This window comes from Oryctolagus cuniculus, chromosome 1 (genome assembly GCF_964237555.1).
Source record: "Oryctolagus cuniculus chromosome 1, mOryCun1.1, whole genome shotgun sequence".
Lineage (NCBI taxonomy): Eukaryota > Metazoa > Chordata > Mammalia > Lagomorpha > Leporidae > Oryctolagus > Oryctolagus cuniculus.
The window spans coordinates 198,979,543-198,991,262 of record NC_091432.1 but is presented as its reverse complement, the minus strand read 5'-3'; the positions used below and the strand labels follow the sequence as shown (position 1 = coordinate 198,991,262).

General features: G+C 52.9%; 1 protein-coding gene across 7 annotated transcripts in view; it reads right to left on the bottom strand.

Annotated features, from left to right (window-relative positions):
* Window positions 1-1,063: 1,063 nt before the first annotated feature.
* The window catches only part of RECK (reversion inducing cysteine rich protein with kazal motifs), an 84,454-nt gene continuing 73,797 nt past the window's right edge, over window positions 1,064-11,720 (bottom strand). For 6 of the 7 annotated variants that reach the window (XM_070079038.1, XM_051851404.2, XM_051851340.2 and 3 more), the window contains 5 exons: window positions 8,721-8,913; window positions 7,041-7,251; window positions 5,800-5,873; window positions 3,757-3,912; window positions 1,064-2,876 (listed from right to left, as the gene is read on the bottom strand). In XM_070079038.1, the coding sequence (XP_069935139.1) occupies window positions 2,652-2,876; window positions 3,757-3,912; window positions 5,800-5,873; window positions 7,041-7,251; window positions 8,721-8,913 (859 nt within the window). In that variant the 3' untranslated portion in view covers window positions 1,064-2,651. 7 annotated transcript variants of the gene reach the window in all.

Genomic DNA, 11,720 nt, shown 5'->3' with positions numbered 1-11,720 from the left:
CCTCTTCCTGCAGAATGGCTTCCTCCTGGACTTCTGATACTCCCTGCTCCTAGTCCCTGGCAAAATTCCAGGACACAGGAGCCCATTTCTTTCTCCCCCTGGTCCCCGCTCTCCCCCACAGCCTCTCCCAGCTTCTCCCAGACAGAAGCACCCAGCCCTGGGCAGGATGCCATCCAATAGGGGCTCCACCTGCTCTGGTGCTGGGAGGCCACGGAAGTCCATCCACGAGGCAGCCCGGGTGTCCACCGCAGCTGCTGGCAATACAGGAGTGTCGTCTTCCAGGACGGACCTGACCTGGGCTTCTGCCCATCACTCTTCCCGGGGTTCCCATGATTGTGTCTCCAGAGCAGGACCGACCTTTAGATCTTCCTCTCCCCTGCTACCCCTCTCCTCAGACCCAAGCACCCTTCTCATTCATCCTATTTTCTTCCCAGGCCATGGGACGTCCACTGTTTTTCTAGTAAAAAAATCTAGTCGGTCCTTGCCAGTGGTGAGAAAAGGCCTCTGTGGGAGACTCCATTATTGTTCACAATACTTACTGTCCCTCCCTACAGCTCAGGCCAACTCTGGGGAGGTTATCTGTCCGCACCCTGTCAACTCAGGAGTTCAGAACCGACGGAGTCACTGCTGAGCAGGGACGTGGTGCCAGCTTCTGGTTCTCTCTTCCCTGCGTGGTGCGGACCCTGGAATGGGTCCCGGAGTGAAGGTGGTGTTGAGAAGGACAGCTGAGAGCAGGGAAGCCCCTGCCCTGCGGGGGACGTGGAACATCAGGCCCGATGCAGAGGAAGCAGAACTGCCCGGTCAGTTCCTGGGTCTCGGGTCTTGGAAGACATGACGCTCGCCCTGTCCCGGCGGTCTTTGCATGCGACTCTGCCACTGTCTGCCCTTGGCCATGCCTGGGTCCAGTCTGACCAGCTCTGTTCTGCCGTCCCATGCTCTCGGAGCCCTGGGCTCGGGATAACAACACTGCGTGACTTCTTATTCCAGAGCAAAGGACACGGCTCACCCAAGCGTGATTGGCGGTTTCAATCTGAATGTGCACGTTGCTTGGAAGTATACAAGATCATATAAAATTATTTTTATTAAAATAGAAAAGCTTTCTAGTATATTGCATTGAAAATATACAGGACAAAAGCAATTGCAACAAACATGCTACATCAGCTTGAGATATTCTGAAAGCTTTAAGTGCCCACTTTTCAAAAACCATTTGGTATAATAAGCATATCTTTATATATTTCAGAGGGTACATATAATACTGAAAAAATACTTCATGTAAAATCTAAGTTCAGGTGCACACAAACAAGTATTACACTGAATAGCTTATCTCAAACTGTGGAACATTCAAGGTACTTAATTTCTTGGACAACATGCAAACATTTTAATACTCAGTTTGACATTTTTAAATATATAAACCACAATTTTTTATAATTCTATATCAAAAAAAGAGAGACGGAACACTTATCTACATTGTGCACATCACACAAAGCAAATGTGTCTTCATGAACGGAAAATCCGGTCACCACGCGTGATTGTCATCTTACAAATATGGCTGTTCCCCTCTTCACCATGAAGCAGACGTGTCGTGTGCTTGTCACGTGCACTACCAGCTGTTTCACTTTTTGGCAGTTATTTAAGTAGCAGCAATTGGTTTAAAGGTTGATGTTTAAAAATTCAAAATTTAATGAATACTGATGAATATATGCTGATTAATATAAAAATTGCATAATGCAGAGTGTGCTCAGAGGCAGTGTGACTTGTCCCTTTTACGAACGTCACAGACCCAGCTCCGTGGCCACTGAGATGGTCACTTACAACACAGAACTATCTGTCATTCAGTCAGCTTGCTTCAGCTTAACACCACAGACGGGGCCCTGAATTCACCCTCTGTAAGCTAATCTCGCGTTGCCTGCTGAGCTGCACAGCATCAAGATGCTGTGTCTCTCCTTCAGCGTCTCTAACGGCACTGGCTCCCTCCCGGACCCCTAGCTCCTAGACGGAGGAGGTATTCATCTGGAAACAAACACAAACACAAAGGGGAACCTGAGGACCTCCTGGGACTCTGAGATAAAGTATCTGATAGGAACCTAGCTGTCAAATGAGGTCTCTTTCTACCAAGTGAGCATCTCATCCAGCAGTGAGATGTTACATTTGCTTCACAGCGGAGAGTGGCCCAGGTTCTTGGGCTCCTGCACCCACATGGAAGACTCAGAGGAAGCTCCTGGCTCCTCGCTTTGGCCTGGCCCAGTCCCAGCCATTGTGGCCATTTGGGGAGCAAACCAGCAGATGGAGGATCTCTCTCTCTCTCCCTCTCTCCCTCTGTCTCTCCCTCTCTCTCTGTAACTCTTTCAAATAAATAAATATATCTTTAGAAAAAATTTGCCTTCGAGTGGGGGACCCATCTACTGAGCAAAATGTGAGTCATCAGGCAGTGCCTCAGCAGAAGGAGACGCCCTCCCTCGTCGGCCCTCGGAAGCCCGTGTTACACACTTGTAAACCTACAGATGTCGGCAGACTGAGCAACGGAAACCCTGTGTGGTGAACAGAGGTGGCACATGCTCTCTTGGCCACCGTCCAGCTCGAACCCAGCCGTCCTGAATGTCTTTCACAAGGTAGAGAAATTCGGTCAAGGAACGGTTCGCACCTGCGGGCAGTCAGTTATGTGTCCAGAGCAGGTGCAAGGCAAGGCCCAGGCTGAGGAGCAGGAGGCAGCCGGAGCGGCAGGGAGGCCTGGCTCGGACGCCGGCCGCGGGCAGGCTGCTGGAGACCTGCACCTGGGAGATGATGAGGGCGGAGAGGGGCACGTGGGCGGCCAGGGTGGGGCTGTCGGAGTTGATGAGCGACTCGATCTTCTCTGCTTCTTTATTGCAGGCCTCGATCTGCGAGGGACAACAGGACTCTTTTAACCTGGGCTCGGGATAACAACACTGCGTGACTTCTTATTCCAGGGCAAAGGACACGGCTCACCCAAGTGTGATTGGCATGATCTATGTCACAGAGCCCAGGAGGGGCCAAGTCAGACAAACGCTGCCTATCCCCAAGGCAGGGAGGCCAGAGCAATCCCCTTTATTACAGCCTTCATTTATTACAGAAATACACCAGCATTAATGGAAATCAAACCCAACCCCCAGTGAAGCTGCCCTAACGTATCTGCCGCTTCCAAGTGTCTACAGTACTGACCACGGCTCAGCCACACCGCGGCGTCGCCCCTGCACGGTGACATACAGTCACAGGGCAGGTGCACCCAGGGCCCACTTGACGAGGTTTCACGGACTGCCTGCATCCATCCCCGCCTTGCGTCCTCACTACTCTGATGCTGACACGGGGGCCTCCAGGGGCGCACGTCCCCGCAGGCTGTGAGGAAAAGGCTGGGCCCGCAAGGGCAGCATCTTCCCCTGCAGTGGGAGTGCGGCCCTCAGGAGACCAGCGTCCATTGTGGCTCTGTCACTGCGTGGCCTGTGCCAGTGCCTTCCCCCTGGCCTCAGCGGCTTGGTCTGTACAGTGGCTGGATGGGATGCAGTGATTCCTCGGGCCCCTGCCATCTCTGCAGACGCTGAGTCCCAGGTGCTTCACATTCTGCTGTCAACCGGACACGTGCTCGGCCCGCAGACACTGCCTCGCTGCCGCCCCCGCCCTCCTCAGCTCGCCACATGCCTCCGTTTCCTCACTCGCATCCCTCCCGGATCCTGGCTTGTGCCCACCCCGTCCCAGGAGAGGGACAAGACGGTGGCCCAACAACTGAACGTGTGCTGAACCCACCTGCAAAGCTTTCGGGTAGTGATCCACAGGAACGATCAGGATCACAATCTCTGACTCGATGCTGAAGTATCCAAATACGTCACACTGCGGGACAGACACGTGCATGCGGATTTTCTGAAGTATTTCCAGAACTGTTATTGGCTTTTTGTTTGTCACCTAGAAAGAGAAAATATTTCCATGACCTGAGGATAGGAAGGATTCTCTCTCACTGCCCAAGCTACCTCACAGTGGCCTCCTAGCTAAGGAGTTCTCTTGACCAAGGAACCCCTCCACATGCGGCCCCAACAGGGCGCTGCGAGGCCCAGTGGGCAACCTCCGAGTCTGTCTCAGTGGGGCTGTTCTTGACCCTGGAGCTCTGGAGCTCAGATGAGTCAAACCAGAAGCACATAAAGGGTGACTGTCCAGAGTTAGAGGCCAGAGCAAGTCTTCCTGTAAAATGCAGCTGTTTCATTACAATGGGCACAATTCTCTAGGTAGCGGTGAGTGCTGGCTCTGCCTTCCTGGGCCCTACGGCCATAGCCAGGAGCGGCAGGAGTGACGGCAAAGAACAGGGAAAGGGCAGAAGTTCCCAGGGGAGGTGCTGGGCTCCTGAAGGTCCCCTCTGGAGGAACTGGGACTGGAGTAAGAGGAGCAACCTAGAAACCCTCTGGGCAGCCGGCGCTGTGGCTCAATAAGCTAATCTACCACCTGCGGCGCCGGCACACCGGGTTCTAGTCCCGGTCAGGGCGCCGGATTCTGTCCCAGTTGCTCCTCTTCCTGTCCAGCTCTCTGCTGTGGCCCGGGAGTGCAGTGGAGGATGGCCCAAGTCCTTGGGCCCTGCACCCGCATGGGAGACCAGGAGAAGCACCTGGTTCCTGGCTTCGGATAGGCGCAGTGCGCTGGCCGCAGAGGCCACTGGGGGGTGAACCAACGGCAAAGGAAGACCTTTCTCTCTGTCTCTCTTTCTCACTGTCCACTCTGCCTGTCAAAAAAAAAAAAAAAAAAAAGTAAAAAAAAAAAAAAAAAAAAAAAAGAAACCCTCTGGGCATCTACAGTCCCAGCTCCTGGGCTGTGCCTGCAGCCTCCAACCAAGGCCACTGTGGCAGGAGGGGGACCTTTTGTAAGAAAGATGTGTGCCCCGGGTGACAGGGGGACAGGCACAAGGTGGGGAGTCAGCCAGCCCAGGCCCGAACCCTGCTTTGACTGCTTGGGAGCTGAACGGCCTTGGGCACATCATTTCTCTAAGGATTCATTCCTTCATCTATAAATGGGACAACACATTCTGCTTTCTAAGATGAGAAGGTTTAGCAATTAGGTTTTTTTTTCTTTATTTATTTAACAGGTAGAGTTATAGACAATGATAGAGTCAGACAGAGAGAAAGGTCTTCCTTCCGTTGGTTCACTCCTCAACCGGCGCTATGCCGATCCGAAGCCAGGAGCCAGGTGCTTCTTCCTGGTCTCCCATGTGGGTGCAGGGGCCCAAGTACTTGGGCCATCCTCCACTACACTCCTGGGCCACAGCAGAGAGCTGACAGGAAGAGGAGCAACTGGGACAGAATCCGGCGCCCCGACCAGGACTAGAACCGGGGTGCCAGCACCGCAGGCGGAGGATTAGCCTAGTGAGCCACAAGCCAGCCCCCATTAGCAATTAGGTTTTTTTGTGTTTGTTTGTTTGTTTTTTTGACAGACAGAGTTAGACAGTGAGAGAGAGAGAGAGACAGAGAGAAAGGTCTTCCTTTTTCCATTGGTTCACCCCCCCCCAAGATGGCTGCTACGGCCAGTGCATTGCGGCCAGTGCACTGTGCCGATCCAAAGCCAGGAGCCAGGTGCTTCCTCCTGGTCTCCCATGCGGGTACAGGCCCAGGCACTTGGGCCATCCTCCACTGCCTTCCCGGGCCACAGCAGAGAGCTGGCCTGGAAGAGGAGCAACCGGAACAGAATTGGGCGCCCCGACCGGGACTAGAACCTGGGGTAACGACGCTGCAGGTGGAGGATTAGCCTAGTGAGCTGAGGCGCCGGCCAGCAATTAGGTTTTAACAGTACCAGCCATATAAAGCTATTTACCTTTGCAATAGTATCCAGTTTTTCTTTGTCAAATAAAACTCTTAGCATCCCCGCACACAGAGGGCAGCAAGCACCTGTGGAACAGAAAGCATTCATCTGTGTTCACAATCAGAGAGAACTCACAGTGGCTGGGGAGCGACTGCCCCTCCCCGCGGGCCTTGCTGCTCCTGAGCAAGCTGGGGTCTTGGAATCTGAGCATCCCCCATCTCCCAGAGCCCTTCCTCCATCCCTGCGTCCATCACAGAGCACTCCTCGGGGGAGGCGGCAGTGGAGCAGATGGCACGGCACGGGGAGAGCCGGCCTCTCGAGGGACACGGGGCCATGCCTATTCCAGCTCTGAAGTCCCTGAGTGAGCCCGGGGAAACGCCTTCACTGATTTTTTTTTTTTTCTGTCTGCAAAATAAAGGAGCTGGTATTTTGGGGATTCCATGAATGTCTGGTTCAAGTTTAATTTCTACAAATATTTTAAACTGTTAAAACCATGGTGAAGTCTGGCATAATCAAGTATTACACTGCATTTTAACCCAGCAGACACGGTGAACCATCAAGCACTCCACCCAGGCCCTCGCGTGCCCTCCTCTAACATCACTGCACTGGATACCGCCTGACTCGGTGTGGACTTGCACGGTAACGTGGTCTGTGGCACCTGTCTCGGGGAGGAGAAAAGCTTTATCTGTGCCCTGCAGTGTCCCCAGTGCTTAGAAGCACAAGATTCTGGATGGAGGAAGAAACTGATTAGAGTCCGGACTAACCCACTCTCTGCAGACTGGAATAAGGCCCTTCCACCCCCAAAATGGCCACATGGCCAGGCTGAAGCCAGTAGACTGGAACTCCATCTGGGTCTGCCATGTAGGTGGCAGAGGCCCAAACACTTGGGCCATCTGCTGCTTTCCAAGGCCATTAGCAGGGAGTTAGACTGGGAGTGGAGCATCTGGGACTCAAATTGGTGCCCATAGAGGATGCCAGCATTGTTGGCAGTGGCTTAACCTGCTGTGCCACAACGCCAACCCCACCATATTGTATTAAAATTACCAGACTGGATGATAATTAAGGTGACAACAGCTTTTTAAGGTCAACCCAGAATAATGTTGAGCAGAGTTGATAAGAGTTCTTTGAAGACTTTTTGAAAAGTTTAAATAACCCAGTTTAAATAACAAACTCTGTTCACGCTGACTCACTCTCTGAAGGCAGGTGAGCAAGCTTCCCAGGCACACCCCACACCCCAGTCACTGCTAGCCCACCTGGTGGGGTGACGGCCTTGCACCCGGTCGCCGGCAGGGAAGGGCACCTCACGGCAGCACACTCGGCCACGGAGCTGTACTCCGACAGGACCCCGACGGCCTGGCAGGGCCCGTAGTAGTCAATGGCCACCCGTTCTGAGTAGGCGGCGCACACGCTGCTGTAGGTCTCGCCATTGTGGCCGCACACGGGCTCCGTGGCTCTGCAGAAGGGCTAAGGGCAAACAAATCACAGTCAGCCTGGACCCCTCCAGGGTGCACCTCTCCTGAGTACAGGGCACATCTCTCCATTTTCAGGGAGGAAAAGGCACTGGCATAAACCAGAAGGACCCTCTCAAGTCCCTGGGTTGGACTAAGGGGACGAGGGGTGGCGGGAGGGAGCAATAGGGTGGTCTCAGATGAGTTGACAAGATGACTCTCCTCAGCCCCTGTGGGACTCCGGAGCTCATTCTATGTGAACTGCCCTGAGGCAAATCTCCCCTTCCAGCGGCCTCCCCGCCTCTGCCCACACTTGACTCGGTGTCCCACAAGCGCCTGCTTGAAGAAAAGATGGCGCTCCTCACAAATGCCGAGGCTTTGTCATCTCGTGCTGGAGGAGGAGGGGGCCGAGCGCAGGCTCTGGATCCACCCGGTAGATAGGATACACAGAGAGAAGCCACCGCCACCAAGAGGGACAGGAAAGCATGCAGGGTGGAGGCTATCGATGCAACTGGACCAGAAGCTCGGAGAGGAACAGGAGTCTGGAGACGAGCTGAATGGATTTTCCTAACCATGAAGACCAGGGAACGTGACTAACAAGTTGTGGGCCAAAAACTCCCGACCCAGGAGGAGGGGCTGGTGAGAAATCAGCAGTGCACATGCAAAGTCCCAGAGGCGTCCCAGAGTTAAGCTGATGTCAAAAGACCTTGGGGGCCGGCACCGCGGCTCACTAGGCTAATCCTCCGCCTTGTGGCGCCGGCACACCAGGTTCTAGTCCCGGTTGGGGTGCCGAATTCTGTCCCGGTTGCCCCTCTTCCAGGCCAGCTCTCTGGATGATATCATCCAGTGGAGGATGGCCCAAGTGCTTGGGCCCTGCACCCCATGGGAGACCAGGAGAAGCACCTGGCTCCTGCCATCGGATCAGCGCGGTGCGCCGGCCGCAGCAGCCATTGGAGGGTGAACCAACAGCAAAGGAAGACCTTTCTCTCTGTCTCTCTCTCTCACTGTCCACTCTGTCTGTCAATAAATAAATAAATAAATAAAAACCTTGGGATTTTCACATCAGAGAAATTTTCGAGCACTGTTCAGTAGCGCAGCAGGAGGGGCTGCAGGGAAGAGTAGGAGAACTCCTTTCTGGGTTGGTCTAGCTCCCATTCTTCCTGATGCTCCTCCACGAGGGCCCACAGAGCTGTGGGAAGTGGAACGGTGTTGGTCACACCGGGGTAGAAAGCTGTGAATCCTCTCCTGGGAGAGGGACAAGTGGCCACCTGCTGTTCTTGCTCACTCACTAGATGTGCTAAGCAACACAGCACTGCTACACACGTTAGGAGAAACAGCCGGGCCTCACTGTAGTGGAGGGCTGGGTTCTCCATGCTTGACAGGAGTCACAGGAGCCCCTCAGACGGTCTCACTGCCCATTCACGTGCAGATCACGAGGCAGTCTCCGGCCTAGTGCACTCTGGTCTGTTGGTCTAAGCACGGTACCTGGCACGGGCCTTGGTAAGACAGGCTTTTTCCTCTTTGGTATAAAGTGCAGAGATTGTTGTGTTCCACATGGTCTGTGTCACAGACAGGATCACGGACCTGGTCACAGGCAAGCTGCCTCGGCACACACTCATACTGGCTACATCCAAATTTATCAACAGTCGTCAGGCAGACTTGTGGTCTGGGTACGCACCTGAAAGAGATGAATGCAGCACCATGAGCCATGGCGGGGAGGGACGATGAGGGGGAAGACAGAACACTGCATGAGGCACAGGAGGCTGGGGAGAAAGCAAGAGAGCAAAGGAGAGGCCCGCCCCCAGGAGCTTAGGTAGAGTGGGAGAGCCAGGAGGCTAGACAGTGACAGAATGCCATGGGAACTGAGTCTGGCTGGCTGGGGAACCTGGAGATAGCATCAGGAGGAAGTGGGCTTCTAGCTGGGCCTGCAGGGTGAGCAGGGCCGCAGGCTTGCCAGGTGGAGGAGAGAGCAGCCGGAGCACAGTGTGACGCTTAAGGAGCCTGTGATGTGGTGCTTGGGGGAAATGACAGGTGACCCCAAGGGCAGCCGCCAAGGACGCACGCGTGCACACGAACGCCATGCTATGAGGCCAACAGGTGGGTTGGGGTCAATAACAAATGAAACACTTTCAGGTGCTTGGTTTTCAGGTTGGCTAACAGGAGCCTGCCTTAAGAAAAGGCTTTACTCTATGTCCTAAAGAATTCAGGTGTTTGCTACAAGACTAAGGAGCTGGGCTGGCTGCTGCAACCCACTGTGCGCCATGAAGCTGGCGCGGCCTGGTGACAGCAGATCCCTGCTCCACGCACAATCCCCGCACCCAGATGCACGTTCTTTTCCTTCTGTCCTAATTTTCACAAGAGGTATGTGTAACTTTTCTTAAGAAGGTAAGGCCTATGAAAATGTTTAGCTGTCACTGGGTATTTGAAATAAGACATACAAATAAGAGAGTATAATACAAAAGAGGAAGAATATAGCTGGCATTTTAATTTAGAAGAAAATTATCTTTAGGGTTTTTAGGAATAAGCCTCCTACACTGAAATCCCCGCCACCACTCAGAGTGGTTGCTTTCTCTGAGGTAACTTGAAATCAGAAGGCACTTAGTTATGGGTTTATGGACATTTGAGATGTTTGAAGAGAAACAATGGGAAAGAAGGTTGAGAATTCTATTATCCAGGGGCTGGTGCCGTGTAGCGGGTGAGGCCACAGCCTGCAGTGCCAGCATCCCCTGTGGGTGCCAGTTTGGGTCCCGGCTGCTTTACTTCTGATCCAGCTCTCTGCTGTGGCCTGGGAAGGCAGTAGATGTCCTAGGTCCTTGGGCCCCTGCACCCAGGTGGGAGACCTGGAAGAGACACCTGGCTCCTGGCTTCGGATTGGCGTGCCTCCGGCCATTGAAGCCAATTGGGGAGTGAACCAACAGATGGAGGACCTCTCTCTCTGCCTCTCCTTCTCTCTGTGTGTAACTCCAACTTTCAAATAAATAAATAAATCTTTTTTAAAAAAAATAATTCTATTATTGATTAACAGGGATGCCATAAGAACCAAGAATATTAGGAGAAATTTGGCAATCTGGGAAGGAAAAAATTGATTAATTTAAGTTCAAGGAAATAAGTCCACAGGAAGAGGTTGAGCATCCGGGAGGTGAGGGGATGAGGATAAAATGATAAGGCAGGTGCTGGGTCTGTCTTGCTTGTTGTGTCCTGATGTTCAGAAAAACGCCTGGTGAATCAGAAAACACTTGATGAGTGAACACAGCCTTCCAGTTTTCTAAGCGACTTTCTGAGCACATACTACAAGCCCCTGATCAAACTGAAAGGCACCAAATGGTGAGAAATCAGTCTCCCTCCTGCTCCTGTGTCCCAGCCACACAGTCTCCTCCTTCCAAGGCGGCCGCTACTGCCAATTTCGTATCTATCTTTGCAAAGACAGTTACTGTAAGAGCAAGCATTTTACATGCTGATTCAAAGGGGGATGTATGTTTCAAACTGTATTTTGGCGAAGGATTTTGAGCAATCCTTTCCCAGCTGCCTCTCGTATGAGAGTACCTATTTCCCTATGTTGTTACCAAACTGCCTCTCTGCCAGTCTGACAGAAGGAGAATGGCATACAATTGTCGCTTTAATTCAATGTACAGTTCTCCTAACACGAGGAAGGTTAGGCACTGTGGCCGACAGGCTAGGTGTTCATCCGATCCCTGTACTCTCCTGGCACAGTGAACAGCCAGGTTCCATTCCCAGTCTCCCTGACAGAGACTTGTGAGTTACTTGACAGTCACAAGTGACTGAGCTCCAGGCAATGGGATACAGCTGGACAGAGTGACGAATGTCACTTTTAGACGTGGCCCATAAAAGCTTCTCGAGAGCAGCCTCCACCATCTCCCTCCTCGGATATGCTGGCCAGACGCCGAGGACACAGGATCTGTGGGACCGTGGAGAGGACAGAGTCACTGCGTGGAAGAGCCCCGAGACTCCGAATGGCCACGTGGAAAGCTACCTGCTGCATGTCAAATGACCTTTAGCTGAACTTCTGCTATTGAAAATATTGATATTTTGGAGTAACCCTAACAAATAAAAATGTTTTTTCATGTGTTTAAGAACCACTGTATTTTGTTTTCCTGTGTTTATGTTTTTGGCCCATTTTTCTATTAGATTAATCCTTTTCTCTCTCTCTCTCTCTCTTTTTTTTTTTTTTTTTTTTTTTTTTTTACAGGCAGAGTGGACAGAGAGAGACAGAGAAAAAGGTCTTCCTTTGCCGTTGGTTCACCCTCCAATGGCTGCCGCGGCCGGCACGTTGCGGCCAGCGACCGCGCTGATCCTAAGGCAGGAGCCAGGTACTTATCCTGGTCTCCCATGGGGTGCAGGGCCCAAGCACTTGGGCCATCCTCCACTGCACTCCCTGGCCACAGCAGAGAGCTGGCCTGGAAGAGGGGCAACCGGGACAGAATCCGGTGCCCCGACCGGGACTAGAACCCGGTGTGCCGGCGATGC